Raw genomic sequence first — 21,899 nt, 5'->3', positions numbered from 1 at the left:
ATGCTACTCACCCCACCAACCCCGCCACCCCCCTGAAGAAGCTTAGCCTCCTGTACATCCCACTGTAGAACCACTAAGCCCCCTGAGAGCTGACCCCAGGAGCATCAGTCATGTACAGCAGTGGTTCTCAACCTGTGGGTCGGAATCCCCAGGGGGGTCCCCACATGATTTTGGGGGGTCCCCAGATGACAGTGAAGTGACAATTTAAGGAATTTTAAGACGTTTTTAATATCCCCCAAAAAAGAAATAGACCATTACTGCATCCTATCCTATACTAAAAAAAAAACTAGTGAAACATTGGCCAGATTGTCAAATAATATAAGAAAGAGCCGCTGTGAACTTGTAGATCTGCTATTTTCATAATATTTATCTGTGGAATGGAGTCAAACAAAATGTAATGCCTCAATTCCTACAATTCCAAGTGCTTGTCAGGGTGGGGGGCTCCCCATATAGTTCAAATATGATTTTGTAGGTTGAGAACCACTGACATACAGTGTGGCAGGTTCAGATACACTACAAACACTGCATAATGCGCCGCAATGCATGTGAGATCGTAGATCACCTACTGTACACTCAAATAGCCCATGCATAGAGGTTTAAAGTGGTTAAACAGAGTTTTGTACTATATTAAACACATTTTTCTGGGGACTCCCTGGAACCCCCATCGAGGAGCCCTGGTGGTCCCCGGACCCCCACTTAGAGAAGCACTGCCCTATAGGACAGCCATGCCAGGCCAGAGGGGGCCTCCTTTTCAGAAAACAGGGTCACTGCATTCCTCTTTTCCTTCCTTTCCTACGCTTTCAGCTGCCGCCAGGGCTTTTGGCATCAACAGGGGCGAGTTATGTAAGATCTATTAATACTGTCACCCCCCCACCAGCACCGCCGCCACCCCACCACCCACCACCTTCTCCCTCCCTCTCTCTCTTTCACCCGTCTCCTGACAGCTCGCTGAGTGACAGAGCTGTAGCTGTGATTATTGGAGGTCCGCTGTAGCTACACGACTATGCCACCAACCAGCTGGTAACCACGGAGACGCTGTATGTGTACATTCTGTACAACCAGGTTGTATATCATCTGGTTCAGACAGACAGGCATTCCGGGGTAGGGGCTGCACGATATGATTTTTTTTTTTTTAAGTGCCCTTCTGGGCACAGGTCTCCACCAGGAGGATAGGAGTGTGTGTGATGTTTGGCAAAATGTTTAGGAGTAATATAAACGTGTTTTTTAGTTTTTTGCAACAATGTTCTTCATTTTGTTGAGGAAATGCAGAGCCAAATCACTCATAGCATCTCTGAGGATAGAATTCTGGATGAGCAGGACATGTGCGGCATTTTGTACAAAACGGGCTACTCCTGAAAACTTTGGAAGGCAATCTTAGCCAATCAGTGTAGAATCTGAGAAATCCAACAGGCTCGTCTTGATCACATGACTACAGAGATCATGTGTACGTTGTTGTGTTGCGTGAGATTTGGATGAATTCTGTGCGACTAACATAAACAATGTGTTTTGCAGAAATCGGCCTCATGGTGGCGCTATAACCGGCAGATGTGGAGGGATGCGCACACCCCTCTAGGGAGTGCGCATACATAAGTTATATACAGATCGATGCAGTTATAAGTAAAAACAGGAATTGTCCTGTTATAGCACCACCGTGAGGCTGATTTGGAAAAAAATGAGTGTCATGTCGTCCTCGGCCTACTGGAAATGTGTGTGTATAATTTCAAGGAAATTGCACACCGTGTTTGTGATGTGGCATTTTGTTCGAATCATGTCAACTTTGGAAGCCAATCTTAGCCAATCAGGATGGAAGATGGGAAATGGTGCAGATCCGTGATGATCTCATATGGAGATAGTGTATACCAAATTGTGTGATGTATGGATAAAATGTGTACGAGTTATCTACAGAAATGTATTTTGCCTAAATCGGCCTCATGGTGGCGCTATAACAGGCCGTTGAGGAATATTTGGGGCAGAGGTTCGTTGTTGGCATCCAGGGAGTGTGTGTGCAAAGTTTGGCATGGATTGGGCCAACGGTGCCGGAGATTAGCTGGTAACGGACGGACGGGCGGACGGACGGACGGAGTGCAAAACATACTCTCTCCCCATGCCTTCGGCCTGGTGGAGACAATCAACATCTGAAAATAACAGATTTACAAGCTCTCACAATGCGCTGCAATGCTACATATTGTGAGCATGTAGATTGGCTATTTTTGCACGCCAACATTGTACGACGAAGTATAATACATGGTTAAGTGGTTAATCGGACTAATCGACTTAGTCCATTATGAAAGATCTATCTACCTCGTTGATAAAATAATATTACATATAATAAATTTTAAAAACATTATAAAATAAACCCTGCTTCTCGATATTATTGGATTAACCTAAATGAGCAGGTAGACACCAAGCGTCTAAATGCCTAAATTGTAATTGGGGATCCAGATCACGTTTTCTTGCTCCCGATCAGATTCCGATCATTTGATTTTGAGCATCTGCCGATATCGATTTTTCCCGATCCGATATTTATATTTTATAGAACACTTTTATGCCATATCACAATAGTACAATATCCCAAATCACAGACAATTTCCAGTCTAATATCATGATTGGATATAATATTGATACTTCGATGTCCCGATCACATTTTTTGGCTCCCGATCCCGATCATTTGAAAATGACGTGATTGGCCCCGATTTCCAATCACCCTATTCAATCGGGACAACCTTAGTTCTAAATGATGGTTTTGATATATTTTTGGTTAATTGCCCAGGCCTAGTTCGGGGTGAATGCCACCGTGGGATGAGAGCCTGGATGCATCTGAGCTTTGCATGGATTTGTCTGATTAACTGAACAAGCCTATTTAAAGCATGTTTTCGTGTGGTTAAAAAAAAAGAAATGCAGTAACAGGACCGAAAGGAAAAACATGGCAGCAGCCTTCCTGTTAGACAGTGATCAGAAACCCCCTCCAACCACCACTCTCTGTCAGGAAGAGGATGAAGAGAATGCTTATGCTGATGACGGCAAAGGGCAAGGCCTCGTATTGCAGGGCAAAGACCATCAAAAGAGGTTTCCAGGAGGTGTCTGAAAAGTGACCCCGAAACAAGAGGCGGTGGGCGGATAAATAAAATCCCGAAGCGGCTGACGGCCGAGCACAACAGCGTGCTTATATTGAGTAAGAGCCATGGCACCTGTTTGCTTGTTAGGGTTAAAGGGTGCACTGGGAGGGGAATCTTTTTTAAGAGCTCCCTTGGATAGATCAGGGTGTGTGCGTGTGCGTGTGCGAGTGTGAGAGAGAGAGAGAGAGAGAGGAAAGGCATTTGTCAATGAATCTAGAGTCTACAGTAAGTCCTGCTCTCTTTGAAGATGCTAAACTTGAAAGATATGACAAAGTGCCCAGTGCCCATATAAAGGTTAGGCCTGGCTGTCTTGTACAGCTGGTAGATTTAGCCACAGTACCTTCTTTGGTAAATGTACCTTTTAACCCGTTACACACCGGCATTCGGAAGCCGCTATTCCGACGCGCTGCCATTCCGATGTGCTCAATACTAACCCTGTCCCTAACCATAACCCTAACTGCACGCGGACACCACGTAGTCTTTATGGCGGTGTGTCGGAATGCCACACATCAGTTATTCTGGACGCCACATTGTGAAATCAGACAGTATAGGGATTGGCTTATTTTAATCGCTACCAAAGTTACTTGATATGCGGTTCGTAAACGAAGCGTTGGCTTCAGCGCTGTTCATTGGGTGTATGTCTGCTATCTGCATCAGCGAGTTATAGTTACACCGCGGCACCTGCTAAGCTGTTTTGTGATGTCACGCATATAGCGGCGCGAGCTGTGAATGGTACTACTTTACTTGCCATGCTATAAAAACACAGCTTCAGAGGACAGCAAAATCAGAACATTGTCTGCAGAGGTCAGTAGGCCACTAAATAAAGCTCTACAGGAGAGTATTCTGGCCGACTAGCCTGCAGCCATCGCTGCCCACTACTGCTGCTGTAGTGTTTGGATCAGCTTCCAACACAGCCAGACTGTGTGGGCAGCACAATCTCACTGACAATCTCTCTGACTTGATGAGCATGGCATGGCTGGCTGGCCCAAAGTAAGAACCAGGGAAGGAAGATTAGACATGAAACACGAAACATCCAAAGACACAAAACGATGCGTTGTAAACCAATTTTCACAATTTTCGATTGTATGTGAAAACACAGTCACAGCAATTATGTTTCAAGCAGCTGTAAAGCACTGTTAGGACTCAATTCCATTTCCCCCAAAATGTGCATACACGCACGTGCACACGCACACACACAGTGGAGTGGATGTACCAAACAAAATGTTGTTTTATTCGAAATAAATAATACGACATTTGTTATCTTATCTAGTTCTTGAACGCATCTGTGTCACCTTAGCTTAACCACAAGTTTGTAGATATGCTATTTTTTTTTAATCATGAAAACGTGTGCAAATCTTTGAATATATATTCTTTCACAGCAAACTTTAACTCATATCTTTGCTTTTGGGGGGTCCCTAGAACAACATATTTCCAGATGGGGGTCGGCGGCCAAATACATACAATGTTGGGGTCCTTGACAAAATAGTTTGAGAACCACTGACATAGAAACATAGGTCTTTCAGAAAACTGTCAGGATTTAGAATACATTTAGTAGAATCTGGTCTCAGGTCTCAATGCGCTAGTTATGATTTAGAATAATACATATGACCAATAATGAAACAATTTGACCTGTGCTCCTGTATGCAGTACCAGGGTAAAGCCCCTAACTGGCTACCAGTGAACATCCCTAGAGAGAGCCGGTCTATTCTCACACAGTATGCAGGGTGCAGGCTGGCGTAAAGCTGCCATGCCAGAGGTGTGACCTGGCCCACTTCCTGCTGCGTAACTAAAGCCTGACTTACACTTGGTTGCGCGCTGGTGTGGTGCACTGAATATAGCCAATCTACAAGCTCACAACACATCGCAAATTGGAGCATTTTGAGCTTATCGATCGTCTATTTCTTGGCGAGTGACACGGCTTACAACCAAGTGTAAATCCGGAGTAACGCTCTTCCTGCAGGCTGCCACGTCCAAATAATCCTCACTCCTCGTCTTCCCTTGCTCCCCTTACCCTCACGCAGCCTTTCCCGGAAAATGTGTTGGCTTGGCTACGGTTCTGGATTACCTCAAAAAACAAACAAACAAAGTGTTTGGAGAAAATCTGTGGACATGTTTTTGTCCTGCTTTTCATTTGGACAACAAGAACCTCTCTGTCCTCCAACAAGGCATGCTGCCCAGTGTTACGTAAGAGGGAGAAATGTGATGCGTCTGCTGATATGTTTTAAATTCACCCTGGACCATACATGATCCCGCAACAAAGCATACTTGTCCCCAGAGGAGAGGAAAAACACCTCACTGAAACATTACCACGAACGGCTTTGAAGTGCTGCATCCTCCTTGCTTTAAGATGGCCAAATAATAAACAACCCTGGCTATGAAGATTCCTCCCAGCCAGTTATCTCCCTTAAGATCACAAATAAGAAGCCAAAGATACGGAGGCATCAATAACAATACAAATTCTCTCACCCAGGCAAATACTTATTGTCCTGTATAGCAGGGGTTCTCAACGTTTTTGGCCGGGGACCACCGGAAATGCTTTGGCAATGTCTCGGGACCCCCGCCCGCCCCCTCCCGACCCCCAATATAAATTGACTGCTACAATAACCTTAATAATAGAGACAATACACCATAAATAAATACCAGATATGAAACCAGATATAATCATTAGGGAAGGTATGTATGCATGTACTATGTGTACTATTATGTAAACTCTTCAATTCCATTTTCCAGCCATTCAGTTGCAAAAAAAAATAATAATAATAATTTGAGGACCCCCCAAAATAATTTGGCAACCCCCCGATGGGTCGCGACCCAGGGGTTGAGAACCCCTGCTGTATAGCACCATCACTATGACTAATAGCAGTAGTGTCCCCATGTAAATATTCTCTCACACTCCATTGTTAGAAACATTATAAAACGAAAAATACAAAAAGTCTAGTATCCTTGCCTGGGCTTGGCAACCGCAAAATACAAAGGTGCCGTTAACTGAATGGGATGTGCCAAAAGGAACAAAAACAACCACACCCAGTGGAGATTTACCTGCCAGGCTTCCATCAACACTAACTCTCACCTGACCTGCAGAGGTACATCAGCACACAGTACACAGTGTGGATGAAATACTGACTATATGAACAGCATGCTCCTACAGACACGCACGGGTCCATTTGGTTCCCAACTATGAATCATTAAGCTGCTGCCCCCTCAAGGACTCCTGGGGGTCTCCAGGCCCCACTTTGAGAAACAGTGCCCCAGGGGCCTGTGTGTGTGTGTGTGTGTGTGTGTGTGTGTGTGTAGGGGGCTTTGATTCCACAGCGTGACCCAGTAAAGGAGTCCAGGTGGAATGTCAGGAGTCACAGTGCTCTAGGGTCTAGGCATTACTCACCCAGGCAGGCAGCCTCTTATGTAACAGACATCATGTGAGTGCCTTTGTGTACACTGTCTGTGGGAAGCCAGGTAGAAGCGCTATGCAAATAGGAGACTATTATGCAAGGAACCCGCATTTATGCAAGAACACAAACAAGCAAGCCCACATACACACAAAACAGCACACGCATACAAGCGCGCACACATGCACACAAACACACACATCAGCTTTTTGTGCACTGCTAACACAAACATTAAATGCCATTGACAATGAAAGGAGAATTTACGTTGTATGTGACTGAGCAAATCGACATGTTACGTTATGATGATGTACGATTATAAGAGCGCCTCGCTCTCACTTCACACGTGTGATTTATTTTCCCCATAAATGAATAACCTACTTCGTCAAACTACAGTGACACACACGCAAAAATAGCCGATCTACAATCTGATGTCTTCTGAGCTTATACTGTAGATGTACTTTTGCTTTTTGTGTCTTTTATTTTTTTCTTCATAAAAAGTATTAAGAATGACAGTACATTGGATCCATTATAAGTCCTTTTAGTGCAAAGTAACAGTTTTGGACATACAAGGTTTCCACCCAAAAGCGACGATATCCATACCCCACACGCGCTAAGCTGGGATAATGAAATTGCCCTGCAATCAGCATAGGCTGCTCCCCTCTCCACCTCGCTGTGTGAGGTTAGCAAAGATTGGCGTTGCTGTAGCAACCTCGGGCTGGCAGTGGGGAGGCGATGACGTACGTACACGGCTGCAGAGTTTGCTCCTCTCCCAGCAGCCCCGGCCGTGAGCCAAACACAATTCCTGTTCCTCTGGCACTCTGTCTACCACCCGTACCCTCACTTTCCCTTTCTCTGGGAAGCTTTTCTACCTGTGGGACACAACTCAACTTAACTAGTCCTATTAAGAATCATATCGCCAAGTTCAATCTAATTAACCCATTTAGACCTGAGGTCGATTCTACAAAATGTTTTCTAAATCATGACAGTTTTCTGAAAAACCTGTTTCTATATCAGTGGTTCTCAAACTATTTCATGTCAAGGACCCCAAAAATTATATGTAATTGGCCGCAGAACCCCATCTGAAAATATGTTGTTCCGGGGACCACCCAGAAGCAAAGATTTGAGTTAAAAACGTTCACTGGGAAAGAATAAGTACTTAGGCGTACTTAAGTAGGAGTACTTAAGTCCAGGTGCAATGAGACTGAATGGAGAGAGAAATAAAAATGTTGCTTTCACTCACAGAGCAACTGATAAAATGGTCAATATTTTAACCTAGGTACGTATACCTAACCTGACTCCGCCAGATGGGGCAGCAGAGAGTACACTGGGTTCCCCCCCTCCTGCTCCCATCTGGGAACTCTCAGGCAGACTCGATGCTCCGGCCACCAAACGGCCTGGCCAATCAGCGGCAGCTAGAGGCGGGATCATGGCATACACAGTCCAAGGACTGTCTAAAGAGGACGAGACGCGAAGACCGTACGGGCGACGCCATGTTGCTCCATGGTGCTCCATGGAAGGAAAGAAACATGCGCAGTTGAGACCAAGGAAGCTGAACGCGGAAGTGTTGGCTGCATATAACCCATTGCGCATGTTTCTTTCCTTCCATGGAGCACCATGGAGCAACATGGTGTCGCCCGTACGGTCTTCGCGTCTCGTCCTCTTTAGACAGTCCTTGACACAGTCCTGCCTTGATCCCGCCTCTAGCTGCCGCTGATTGGCCAGGCCGTTTGGTGGCCGGAGCATTGAGTCTGCCTGAGAGTTCCCAGATGGGAGCAGGAGGGGCGGGAACCCAGTGTACTCTCTGCTGCCCCATCTGGCGGAGTCAGGTTAACGTATACCATGGCCAGGTACAACCCAAGCTTCTACCAAATCTTTAAAAAAAAGTATAATCTAATTTCCTCAATCAAATTAAAAGGACAAGTATCAAAGATTGGTACACATTTTCACGATTTCACGACAATAGCTAAAGTATAACATAATGCTTAAAACACCAAAAGAGGTTCCCGTCCAGAATGGGTTAACTGTACATTTATTGATTACTAATGTTCTAATCCTGGGTAAAATCACGTTTATGTACTTAGTCGCAATCCCCCCTTTGGAGTAATGGCCCAACCTCTTCGGAAGCAAGATTACATTTTTGTTTATATCCCACTCATGCCTTCCTGACCTTCTCACACTCAGAGACACACACACACACACACACACACACACACACACACACACACACACACACACACACACACACACACACACACACACACACACACACACACACACACACACACACACACACACACACGTACCTGAATGACAGTGTTCCCGCCCTCCAGCAGTGCAATGGCCAATAGGATACTCTCCTGGAAGATGCGGTCACTAGTGGCACTCATGATGAGGTCAATGACTAAGTCAGAAGCCCCTTCCTTATCCAGGTGGCACTGGACATCTGCCAGGTTGAGATCACCTCGCCCTCCCACTCCGGAGCTGACAACTATACGGGCACAGAGCAGGAGTTGAGAACAAATGCACATGGTTTGGAAAATAACCATATTATGCTAGTTAGTGGATGTTTTATGTGCATTGCAGTACACATTCATTGCACCATGCACATTCTTTCAGAAAATGTGACCATATTGTGAATGAGATTCTGAACAATTTCAATTCATCTGTGGATAATTTTACTGATTTAGTTGATTATTACTGTATATTAAATTAATGTAGACCCTAAAACAAAAGTAAACTAGAAAAAGTGCCCCTCGGGGCACAGGTCTCCACCAGGCCAAGTCAGGTTGTGGCCTCCTGGTGGCGCTATAATAGGCCAATGTGAAAAGGGTGCCATTTCTTCATACGCCTTTGATGGCAATTGGATGATTTGAGGCATTTTGTTCCAAAAATCTGTTTTGCAAAAATCAACCTGTTGGTGGCGCTATAACAGGCTAATGTGAAAAGGGTGGGATATATTCCTCAGCCTAGTAAGAAAATGTGTGAAAGATTTCACGTAAATTGCACGCTACGTTCATGATTTGAGGCTTTTGTTCAAAACGGGGCAATCTTGCAAACTGTGAAAGCCAATTATAGCCAATTAGGATGGAATATGAAATATCGGACAGATCCGACTTGAGCACATGACCATAGAGATACTGTGTAACGATTTGTGAGATTTTTGGACAGAATCTGGAGGAGTAATATCAAAAAATGTGTTTTACAAAAGTCGGCCTCCTGGTGGCGCTATAAAAGGCAGATGCGGAAAATGCAGGTCAAAGGATTGTCCTTGGCCTCTAGGGAGTGTGCATGCAACGTTTCACGCAGATCGGTGCAGTTTTAGGTAAAAAATGTGAAAAGCTGCCTCATGGTGGCTGTAAAATAGCTCGAACCAGTGCTGGTTATTTAGTTAGGACCCACGACAGTGGTGTTCGATACGAACTTAACCGGGATGTGGAAACCTCCAAGGAAAAGCTCTATAATTTGCTTGGCCAGATATTCCATCCTATCCAACTGACTCAGGCCAAAGATATTAGAAGATATTCTGCGCCCTTAAGTCTCTGACTGTAATCCTTTTATACTTTTTAGTTATATGTGTGTCATAATGACAATGCTATCCAATCGCATATGACGATGACACACGTGTACATCCCTATATGGGGTTCCCACATCAATCCGATGTCAGCATTGGATATTTCCATTATCTCCACATATGGGCCATAAATCATCATTCATCATATGTGGAGATCCAAGTGACAGCCTTTTATCCCCATATATGGAGATCCATTTGAGAGCCTTCGCAACAGTGGCGCTATAACAGGCCGTTCTGGAAAATGTGGGGCAGAGGTTCATCGTTGGCATCCAGGGAGTGTGTGTGCAAAATTTGGCATCGACCGGGTTAACGGTGCCGGAGATTAGCTGGTAACGGACGGACGGACGGAAGGACGGACACACACACACACACGGACGGAGTGCAAAACATACTCTCTCCCCATGCCTTCGGCCTGGTGGAGACAATAAAGCACGAAATGATAAACGCTAATTACAAGTTACATCTTCACTATTGAACATCTACATCTTTACTAGCAATGAAAAGCAAAAAAAATATATATATATATTTGATAGCTAAAATTATTATTTATTTTCGGTCAACTGACTAATGGCTTATTGACCCTAGACAGCACCACTAGACAGACATGCAGCATTAGCGTGGCACAGCACAGCGTTCTGTGGCTGGGTGAACAGGTGCATTCATGACCCATTCCAGTCAGGAGCACTGCTCTCTGGTCGCCTGGCAACAGCACGGCCTCCGTTAGGCTGAGCAGACGGCTTATATCGTTGCTGTCGGCCACAAAACTCCTATCTCCCACGTTTCAAATGTTTATGTCATAAATGAATGCCCTCTTTTCATCATGCAAGAGTGTTGTACAAAAGAGGTGAAAAAACCCCCCAGATATCTACAAGCTCACCACGCATCGCATCTCGACGTGTTGTGAGCTTGTAGATTAGCTATTTTCAATATTTTATATTTGTAAAATATTCCAATAAAAAAACCTAAGTGTTTTGGACATACAAGGTTTCAGGCCAACAGCAGCGATATGCTCAGGGACAGGGAGGTCTAAGTGCTTCAATGAGGACACGGCCACGGCGGCCAACAAGAACATATTATTTTCTCCGTCTTCAAAACCACGGGAAGTGAACAATGAGTCACATCATTGAAGTCTGTGAACGGCTCCATGAAATTAATAAAATGGCAGTTATTATGACCCACCCGTTGAATTAGCCAATGTTTCAAATGAGAGGACGACAGATAGCCAAGTGGAAGGAGACACGCGGATATGAACAATTGTACTGTAGACCAGTGGACCCGAAACCAAGACAAAAATGTGTCTCCCCGGGGCCCAAACTAGTGAAATCAGAAGGAAGATCTACAAACTGAAGATTGTAGACCTGCTATTTTCACGACCTTTTATTTTATTTTATTTTTATAGGAAACAAACCAAAAAAAAGGGGATATTTACTCGTGACCCATAACAATGTTTGGGCTGCAGACACACAACAGAAAAGAAAGCAAATAATAGTTACACACACCTGTAGGGGCCTTTCCATTGGCTGCAGGGGTGAGTGGACCACTGCTAAAAGTTGTGACACTGTCTCTTCTCCCGCCAGGTTTGAAGTTCCCATAGTAGCGATTGACCAGAATCTGCCGGAGGGCTTCTCCCTATCAGAGATAGCGGACATTGGGAGCTACATACTCAATAACGCTGATCATGACAAAGGAGCATAGTTAGAGGCTAACATCAATGTTATTGAACCACTGTCGTACAAGGTTACAAAAGGTTGTGGAAACTGCTGATATTCTGTTTGTTTAGAGTTATGCAAGAGAAAGTGACAAGAGGCTCACATGGCTACAAATATTATTTACAAAATATTGGTAAATAAGACACAAATGTCCTCTACTTCTTTTCTCAGAGATGGTAATACTGTATATGTGGCATGATCTATTGTTCCTCCCTCTGTTCCAACTAATACTGCCCTAGTCAAAGCAGAAGAGGAACACATCATCTCATTTTATTTGACGCACTGACCCCCAAGACCTGTTGAGTAGGTCAAAGGCCACACTTCCCATGGTTTAACAAGCAGACTGGACCCACTGGACCCATGGTGGCTTGGTCACTCATCTGAACGGTTCAATGCCGACTGAGACTTGACGGGCATCAGTTTTCCTGTCAGCTGTATGTCACGTGACAATACACTCTTATCGGTGGACTGTTAGTAAGCAAAAGTGGTCGAGCGAGCGGCCATGCCGGGGAAGTGTGCGAGCCGTGCAAGGGCTCCAGGGATTGTGTGCATTTGTGTTTGGAGGAGGCCAGAGCAGACCAATCCAAAGGCAGATTGCTCGGTACAGTACCTACCCTCCTTTGGTCCTCCAGTTGCTTCTGGGGTTGGTTAGGATCAAGCTCCTTAAAGGTGTGGTAAGTTAGCAGAAAGCAAAAAAAAAAAAAAGGAAGAAGAAGAATCAAATAAAAACGGGAGGGTGTTAATACAGTGCACATTAGTGTCTCTTTCATGCAAGCAGGGAATTGGGACAGGTTACATCATGCAGGTAATGGAGGAGATACATGTGTCAGGGCAAGAGTGTGGCTGCGGTTATATAATCTACTGTTTGTGCACAGTATATATATATATATATATTAGAGATGTCCCGATACTGTATCGGTATCGGAAAAGTATCGGATCGGCCCTTATTTGGTCATAATCGGATCATATCGTTATCGGCGAATATGCCAGTCTAACCACCGATCCGACACAGGGGTAAGGGGGTTGACACTATGGCAGGTGAATAAAATGCTGGGGCATGTGGAGTTTGCTTTGGAGTTGCCCAAACTGCAAGTGGACATTTGAGTGAGGAGTCTGCTACAAACGCAACACAAGATATATAGCAAGATAGCTATAAACACTATTCCCGGTCGTGGTCTTCAAAATAAGATATTTTTTCTATTTTTATTATTATAAATATTATTCTCTGGTATCGGTATTCTGTATCGGCTAACACAGAAATTGTATCGGGATCAGAACGGAAATGAAAGAAGTGTATCGGGACATCCCTATATATATATATACAGTATATATATACATCCTATATATATATATATACATACACTGTAGTATATAACAACAAAGATAGAGATATACACACACAAGTGTGTATATATTGTATAAACTATAAAGTAGTGACATTACTTGCAAAAGAAGTGATGAAAAAAAACCACTAATTACATAAGAGAATGATAGCCTGCCAGCCGGGAGAAATACAAGCCATGAGAGAGTGAGTTAGAGAAAGAGAGAAAAAAAAGGAAAGAAAATGGAGCCCTATCCAGGTTACATAATGGAGCTAGTGCGCTACTGACACACTATAAGCCCCGATGTTCCAATCTGCCATGGAAAAACACCTCTCCAAGGCTCCAAAAACCCATGCTGACAGATGGTCAGGAAACTGGGCTTCGTTCAAAAACCATGGGGTGGATAGGAGGGTGAATGGAGGAATGGAGGAATGGAGGAATGAGGATGAATGGAAGAAGGGGAGGACAAAAACAGACGTCAATATGTAGTCCATTTCCAAGTTGGGGCTGATCTGTGTGTGTGTGTGTGTGTGTGTGTGTGTGTCTGTGCGCGTGTGTGTGTGTGTGTGTGTGTGTGTCTGTGCGCGTGTGTGTGTGTGCATGCGTGTGTTTGTACAACTGTGCGCGCGCGTGCGTGTGTGTGAGAGTGTGTGTGTCAACAAGGCCCAAAATAGAGGTAAGTTCTAGATAAGATGCAAGATGGGGCATGAGGGTAATGGGAATGAAACTATAGGAGGAGGCATGATCTGTGATCAGCAACGGACCATATTGGTGTTGAACACACCTCAGTGGGGACCTCAGGCTCAGGTGGAGGTGCCAGCTGAGTGGGAATAAAAAGTTACTGTTAGTTAAGGTTTTTAGATGGCAGGTTAGTGGTACAACATATATTCTTCTAGACCAAACACAGGGTCGGGACCCATTTTTGGGTTGTGGAACGATTTGTATGGGTTGTGAGTATTGTATGGGTTGTTGTGAGTAGTATCTTTTATTATTTAAAAGATTTTAAAAACTAAGTCAAATATTCTTTCGACTTTTTAAAACATGTTCTAAAAATAAATCCATTCATTGAATTCTTTTTAAAGAAATATAGTGAAACTAGCAGATAAACAAGGTCACAAATAGGGCTTAACTGGTTAATTCATAATGTAATTTCTTTGGTTCCCGAGGAGACCACACACAATTATCTTTTGGGTCTCTGCTGAAAACGTTTGGGAACCTGGCCTGTTCAAGACTGCCCTTTAAGCACATAGCCATTTGATGGCTCTGGCCTCTGGCCCGGCTACAGTTCACCCGGTTACCAGTCATGTGCCTGACAGTAATAAAAGCGCATGATCCAAAAAGCCAAGGGCAATGACAAAGAGGACAACAAATGTGTTATTATCTGACATCTGATGTCTTGATTACACTGTCATGCTTAGTGTTTATTGGTTCCATATAATGAAAGATACTGTGCCCTAGAATTCATGTGCATTCAGATTATACTGTGCAGTATTAAACACATTGTAAATGTTGAGCATTATTAACCACTTAAACCCTATATAAAGTTGACCAGACGTGCACGCGCCCCCAACCCCCAACCCCCCACAAGGCCCCCTCCTTATCCTCACTACACTAAATAACTTTGCCGAAAATAGCCAGCCTACAAGCTCACAACCAAGCCCCCAGGACCACGGAGGATTATTGAAGTCACAGAAGACTGGTGGCCAAATGTGGTCTAGTAACTTTCGCATATTGTCGCTTTTCAAGCAGCTGGCAGAAAGACAAACAATGCCCTATAGTATACATACAATGTTTAAGCTAAAGGGAACAGCAATGGGTGTTGACCAACACCGATGCAAAAAATGTCAGTTAAATCCTCAGTTTTAGTTTAGTTCTGAGGGTGCAAAAGTGGACAGATAGTCCATTAGTACTGTGCAGTATTCTACCCATACCATGGGGACTTAAAACCAAACAAATTCTAACATGCACATTTCAAATCAGAAAAAACATGCATTGAAAATAAGACTCAAGCTCATTTAAAAGCTCATGCAAACAATGTCATGCAAGACGCATTATCATAGAAGACAGCCAATAGATTAAAATAATATTAAGACACAAAGGTGCATTGCGTTTTACGCTGATATTAGTGTTTGATGCCCTACAATGGATGGAGAGACATTTCCAGCAATTACTGTACAACTTATTACTGGGATGTAAATAGCACAAACCAAACCCACATGGGAATTGTCTAACTCTAGTATAACCCAGCCATGATAGCTCAGGTTGAGTAACTCTGTGACTGGACAGGAATGTCCCTTTTATCAGGTCTCTGTTTAAGTCAACACAGGAAAAGACATAATGCACACAAACAAGACTGGAGTCTTCTTGTAATTCAATTTGAATGTTCAAGGTAACCAAGGAGCTTTGAAGTCTGACTTCAGTGGTAAAGCATGATAATCATCATCTTCCTATTCTGACCTAATTTACAACCTTAAAGGACCACTTCACCACTTTTCAACCCATCTTCATAGAATAGGTTCTCACTACTGATAAAATGGCACCATTTTTTTCTACTCAGTCTGTGTCTCATAGGAGGGCTGTGGGCAGTTCAGAAACCCGTCCACCAGTGACATCATCGTTAGGCAGATTTTTTTTTTAATCAATATTTTTTTACAAAAATGTTTAGATTATTATTATCGTGAGAACGATGACTTCCATTTTCGCACTGCAACTTTTCAGGACTAGAAAGCCTGTAGTTTATATTAGCTTTGCTTCCCCATTGATGATGTCACTGGTGGACGGGTTTCTGAACTGCCCACAGCCCTCCTGAGACACAGACTGAGTAGAGAAACATTGTGCCATTTTATCATGATTATTAGTGAGGACCTATTATATGAAGATAGGTTGAAAAGTGGTGAAGTGGTCCTTTAATCAATGGAAACCACCCAATGCAACCGCATGCTTCTCTTATCTATAAAATGTTGCATCAGCTCAGAATCCAGCTGGACCCCATAAACGCCAACAGGGTTCCCACTTGCCATTTCGAACACACTGGACTGATGCGATGTACAAGATCATATGGAAAACAGGAGGTTGTTAGAAGTCAACATGGAAATCTGCCCAATGTTGCCAAACATGAGGCCGTCTCACAGCATTGATAACCAGCACAAAGCAAAAAGCATTTTCTTCTTCTGAATTCCCACTTCTCTTCGCAACACTCGCAACAGGTCTCAGGCCAGGGCCTCAGAGATGTGATCTCCATGTCAGTCTCTCAAGTCTGACATGAGGCATAAGCCTGAAGTAAAGTCCAAAAGCTACCACGGTGGCGGTGGTGGCTCAGGGGTAGGTAGAGTGGCCGGATGGGAAACGCAAAGTTCCCAGTTCGAACCCGGGTTCCCCCAGAGTTAGTGTCGAAGTGTCCTTGAGCAAGATTCTGAACCCCTAATTGCTCCCGATGAACAGGTTGGTGCCTTGCATGGTTTCCGCCGCCATCGGTGTAATAATGTGTGCGTGAATGGGTGAATGTAATGCACAATCTAGGTTTCCGCCGCCATCGGTGTAATAATGTGTGCGTGAATGGGTGAATGTAATGCACAATCTATGTAAAGTGCCGTGGATAAAGGCGCTATATAAATGCACCATTTACCAAGTCAAGTCTATTATACATTTTGTCCAGTCTCAAGTCTAAATGTACAAAAACAAGTCAAGTAATGAGTCAAGATCAGTACCAATTTAATATCTCAAGTATCTGCTTTGGTATGCATGTGACAGCACCATTTTTACAACATATTTCCCAGTCATGAAGTTAGAAGCCATGTCAAGTAATCAAAGTTCAAGTTTCTCTAAATTCCCTTCATACATCAAGTAAAGTCTCAAGTAAATAGAAATGTGACTCGAGTCAGACTCAAGTCCAGGAGTTCAGTGTAACTTGACACCCCACATGCAGGCTGCGTGAGGGGTGTCAGCAGCAGTCACTCCTTCCTCCTGCTTTGGATTACATAACCTGGCTCCCCTAGGGTCACCAGCACCCAGGGATCCCCTGTTCATCCGCACGCACACACACGCACACACACACACACACACACACACACACACACACACACACACACACACACACACACACACACACACACACACACACACACACACACACACACACACACACACACACACACACACACACACACACACACACACACACACACACACACACACACACACACACAGTCACACACACACACAGTGCCAGGATGGCACAGTGCCAGGCAGGCAGGCAGAAATAAGAAAGACAAGAGCATGCGGTTTAGGGCAGGGCCTCAAACGGTTAACAGGTGCTTGTAGGGGGCAAGTGAACCCCCGCCGCCATACACACAACAACTCCAATTCACCCCACCTTTTCCTGGCTCGCTCTCTTGCCAACACTGCCCGGGGCAAGGCGTGGCACTATCCAGCGTCTCCCGGTAAACAGCCCCACTGCACTTTTATTAGCAATTACCACTGAAGGTCACACATCAGTGGAGAGTCTGACATTCCAGGGTGGAAAAAAGAAAGGAAAAAAAAGAGGGCTGCTTCTTATGTAAGCACCGCTTGAGAACTGGCTGGAGTCCAAGAATCGTGCAGCACAGAGGTAGAGAAAGTGGGACGCCACTGCACGGGCCCGTGGAACGTCTCCAGCACCCCCTGTTGGCTGGGAAGAATAACATCAGCCCCTGCATTGCCTCACGTCACCCACAGGAGCAAACGAGGGGGATACATGAGGACAAACAGAGACAGACTGAGGCAAACTGGCAGAGCCCCAGATGGGTGTGGCAGCGCCTGGGTGAGTTGTAGCCTGGCACGAACAGAAAACACTGTGGAGGGAAGGGGGAAAGCGTGGCAAAAAGAAAAACAAGAACCTAATGAAGCCGGAACAAGCTACGGGAAACGAAAACACAAAGAAAAAGAGCACAGATGTGATTGGTAAATGAGAAACGGTAGAATCTGGAGACCTAAAACAGGTGCTCCGAAATAAAAATCATGCCCGTTTAAAAAGGAAAGCAGAGAAATGAACAGTGATTAAACAAGAGGTACTATAGAGATTAACACAGTGAAAAGCAAACGCTGGCAGTGCAAAAATGTCAGGAGACAACATGAGAAAAGGACTGTGGGAGAGAGCAACAGAAAGTTGGGGAGAATGTGTCAGGGCAGGTGACGGTAGTAGAGTCTGGATAATGAGGAGATTGTGATCAGCTGGCACGGACACAAACGCAGAGACATGCTTACACAGGCAGCACGTAGACACAGAGACACACATGTGGACTGCTACTCTCCCTGCATAGAAATCATCTTGCTTTACATAATCCCAACAAGGAACTTATTGTCATACTAAAGCCATATAATCTCGGCGGACTCTGTTACATCACCGCTATATACAACATATATATACATCATCCTTCTCTGACCCTCCAACCCTGAGCGGGCTCTTTTTTTCTGACAGAGGCAACACATGCACACACGGGGGACAGCACATGAAAGCATGATCAAGCTTAACACAGGAGCTCTAGTGGGCGGGTGAAGGCTTGCTTACAGTTATCCATTTTCTATTTTTGGAATCAAATAAAACAAAATATCTCCGAAGGGGAATGCCATTCCACATTGTTTTACACCCACACACACCCCCACCAGACAGGGTATCTGGGGTGAGGAGCAGGCACCAGGGGTGAGGACGACTCGGAGTAACCACAGGCATGCCATGCCAGGGTCTATCCAACAGTAGTAGAACTGACAGACTGCATGCTGTCCCTGAGCGACTGGGGAACGGGCTGGGATGGACAGCAGTTTGGCAAAGGCTCCCTCCTGTAGCGGCAGGCCAGAGGAGAGCAGAAGCATCAGGCATAACACTGGGGTTATATAACGGCTATCACAGCGGCCCTTCGGCAGCTCACAGCAGCTGAGGGAACATCACGGCTTTGGCCTTGCATGCGTGCATAGTAAGCCTGCATACGTGTCTGCCTAGCTAGCGGGCTGGGACAGAGTGTACCACCGGGGGGGCCCTCTAGGGCGCCGGGCCAGGCACATGCAGAAAAAATAGAATCGGTAGGGTACAGTATGCTGCGGTTTGTGGTTGTGTGAGTGAGTGAGAGACAGACAGACAGACAGAAAGAGAGACAGACAGAGGGTGCACGTCAGCAGAGGTGTGAGCATGTGTGCATTCTTAAACACTGCTTACGGGCGGGGCAGCTGAAGCCACAAGGCATTCTCTGACTTTAGCCTGTTTCTGTGGAAAGGATGCAGCTGGGGACTTCCATCACTAGGATACAGCATGAAGGGAGGGAGGGTAAGAGGGAGGGGGAGAGAGAGAGCTAGTAGGGAGCTGCTAGGGGGAGAGAGGGAGGGGTGGCTGCATGTGACTTCTTGGCAACAGTGGAAATACCCTTTCCAACTGCCTCTCTCCCTCCCTAACTGATACAACTGTTTACCTCACTTTCACTCGCTCCGGTGATTGAGCACTGTTCTGAGATAACCTCATTTCCACTCGCTCCCTGGACTCACTGTCCACTGTTCTTGTGCACCAATACATTATTTATTTTCCTCCACCTGTGCATAAATCACAGGAGCCAATAGAGAGCACCAACTTTAGCAGAAAACTTAGTTGGCTGCAGTAAAGCATATAGACAATTGCAGAACAAATCGGAACTATATTCTAACATACCATGTCATGTGGATAACACATTGCGCAATGCTTGGACTGATAATGGAACTAATCAAGTTACGCAACCTCCGGGAATTGTAAACACTTTTAGTTTTGATTATGATAGGTCTCAGTGTCTCACCTGACATCTGTCATCATTCAAAATGTGGTCAGATCACCTTTCACTCATGTGCCATATCTACTTCCTCTGGGCAACAGGCCATTGCCACCCACACACACACTTACAAGGTACACATGAAGTATGTTGGCTGCCAGACACACGTCCACCTCCAACGGTGTACATTTCCATCTGTATTCGGTTTCTAGTGCTAAATATACAGGATTGCTCTTGCTATATTATATAGTACATTCTACATTCACACCTGCTCTTGCAGTAATGGCAAAGGGCCATCCATCTAAAAGGGGTCGATTCACATACAAACACGCACCCCCCAACACACACACCCGCACACTCACACACTTAAGGCATGCTCTCCTCCAGTCCCAACCAGCCCTCAAGTTGAAATACAATCCTGCAGTAAACATTATGTCAAACAAGCTCGACCTATCCCTGGTTAGATCAGTGCCCTGAATCATAGTACTAGTGGATTAATAAAACAAGTATGAATGTCAACAGCCCACTTCCAGAATATGGCAATATCTAAAACATTTCATTAAAAGAAACAGCATAAATATATATATTTTTAAAGATTATACTGTCTTAAGACGTGCTGACAGTGCACATTATGCACATTATAAATATACAACGGACAGCTGAGAAAGACAGACAATTTACATTTCAGCAAAGCACAACAATATAGCCTACTCTAGTTAGACATGCTACGATAATTAAGTACTGTACAACAAGGAGAATAATGTTACACAGTAAATTCCTGAGTGTTATTTTAACTCGGAGTGCAAAAATGGACCCCTGGATTTGACTGTGTAGGGAAAACTCATACAGGCATACTACGAAGACATGGGGGTCAAGCCATCGAAAGATGTACAACCTGATTTATACTTTGTTGCGCACCAGCACTGATAATAGCCGATCTACAATCTCACAACATGTTGCAATGTGATGTGTTCTGAGCTTGTAGATCTGCTATTGTTCATGGTGCCTGACACCAGTGTGCAACAAAGTATACATTAAAGGAGAATTCCATACTAAAAGGCTGTCTTACCTTTCTTTGTAGTCGTTACGTCCCCACCAAAGAGGTCCAGGTGTTATTTTGTGCAAAAGCTCCTTATTGGCTATTTCCCCTACCATTAGCCCTAAATGAATTGCATTGAATGGGAATTGAATGAGGCTATGGGGTGTTAATTCGCTTATTTCCATCGCTCAAAATTATTATTATTTTGTATATATCCTCTCCTCATAATGTAAATAATATCCCAAGCGGCACACTTTACTACTTATTTCGATGGAAATAAGCGAATTAGCACAACACCCCATAGCCCCATTCAATTCCCATTCAATTCGATGCAATTCATTGAGGGCTTATGGTAGGGGAAATAGCCAATAAGGATTTAACGAATACAAAGAAAGGTAAGACAGGTAAGAAAGTCTTCTAGCATGGAATTCTCCTTTAAGCCTAAGTGTAGCTACTGTAGGAGGTCTGTTTGTAGCACAGGCACATCTAGGCCACTAGTGGCAGACATGCGTAAATCAAATGTAATATACACCACGACAGTAATAAGGAAAATGATCAACCTCAGCCACATCCATTTCATCATCAAAGGCAATCAGCTGGAAGAGAAAAGTATAGGGGGCAGAGTTAGTGAAGCTAGGTAAGCAATATATAGCTTGGTTGGTCACTCAGAAATGTTAGTGAAGTTAGTGAATTGCAATCACAGCATCATGCATACAAAGCATGTACATTAAGTACCACATCCTAAGTACTGTAGGCCTATATTAAACCCATTTTGGCACAAATGTATATTGCTATATACTGTACATAGCAACAACAACCCCAGGTGGAAATGTCTAGTTACGTATAGGGGTTCCCGGTCTAAACGGGTTAAGCCAAGATTCTTGTAAAGCTTGATCTAACAATAGAATCTGAACGATTGACTCAAACAGATCAAATATCATTGTGATTGCATGTTTTCTACCATGTACAGTGTGCAACACTTCTTACAATTT

At 44.4% G+C, this 21,899-nt stretch overlaps 1 protein-coding gene across 17 annotated transcripts in view; it reads right to left on the bottom strand.

Moving 5' to 3' along the window:
• The window catches only part of itpr1b (inositol 1,4,5-trisphosphate receptor, type 1b), a 118,568-nt gene that overhangs the window by 47,883 nt on the left and 48,786 nt on the right, over window positions 1–21,899 (bottom strand). For all 17 annotated transcript variants that reach the window (XM_079510905.1, XM_079510919.1, XM_079510916.1 and 14 more), the window contains 2 exons: window positions 11,573–11,702; window positions 8,806–8,990 (listed from right to left, as the gene is read on the bottom strand). In XM_079510905.1, coding sequence (XP_079367031.1) covers window positions 8,806–8,990; window positions 11,573–11,702 — 315 coding nt within the window. The remainder of the gene's footprint in view (window positions 1–8,805; window positions 8,991–11,572; window positions 11,703–21,899) is intronic.

This window comes from Electrona antarctica (assembly GCF_951216825.1).
Source record: "Electrona antarctica genome assembly, chromosome: 9".
NCBI lineage: Eukaryota > Metazoa > Chordata > Actinopteri > Myctophiformes > Myctophidae > Electrona > Electrona antarctica.
This window is presented reverse-complemented; position numbering and strand designations above follow the sequence as displayed.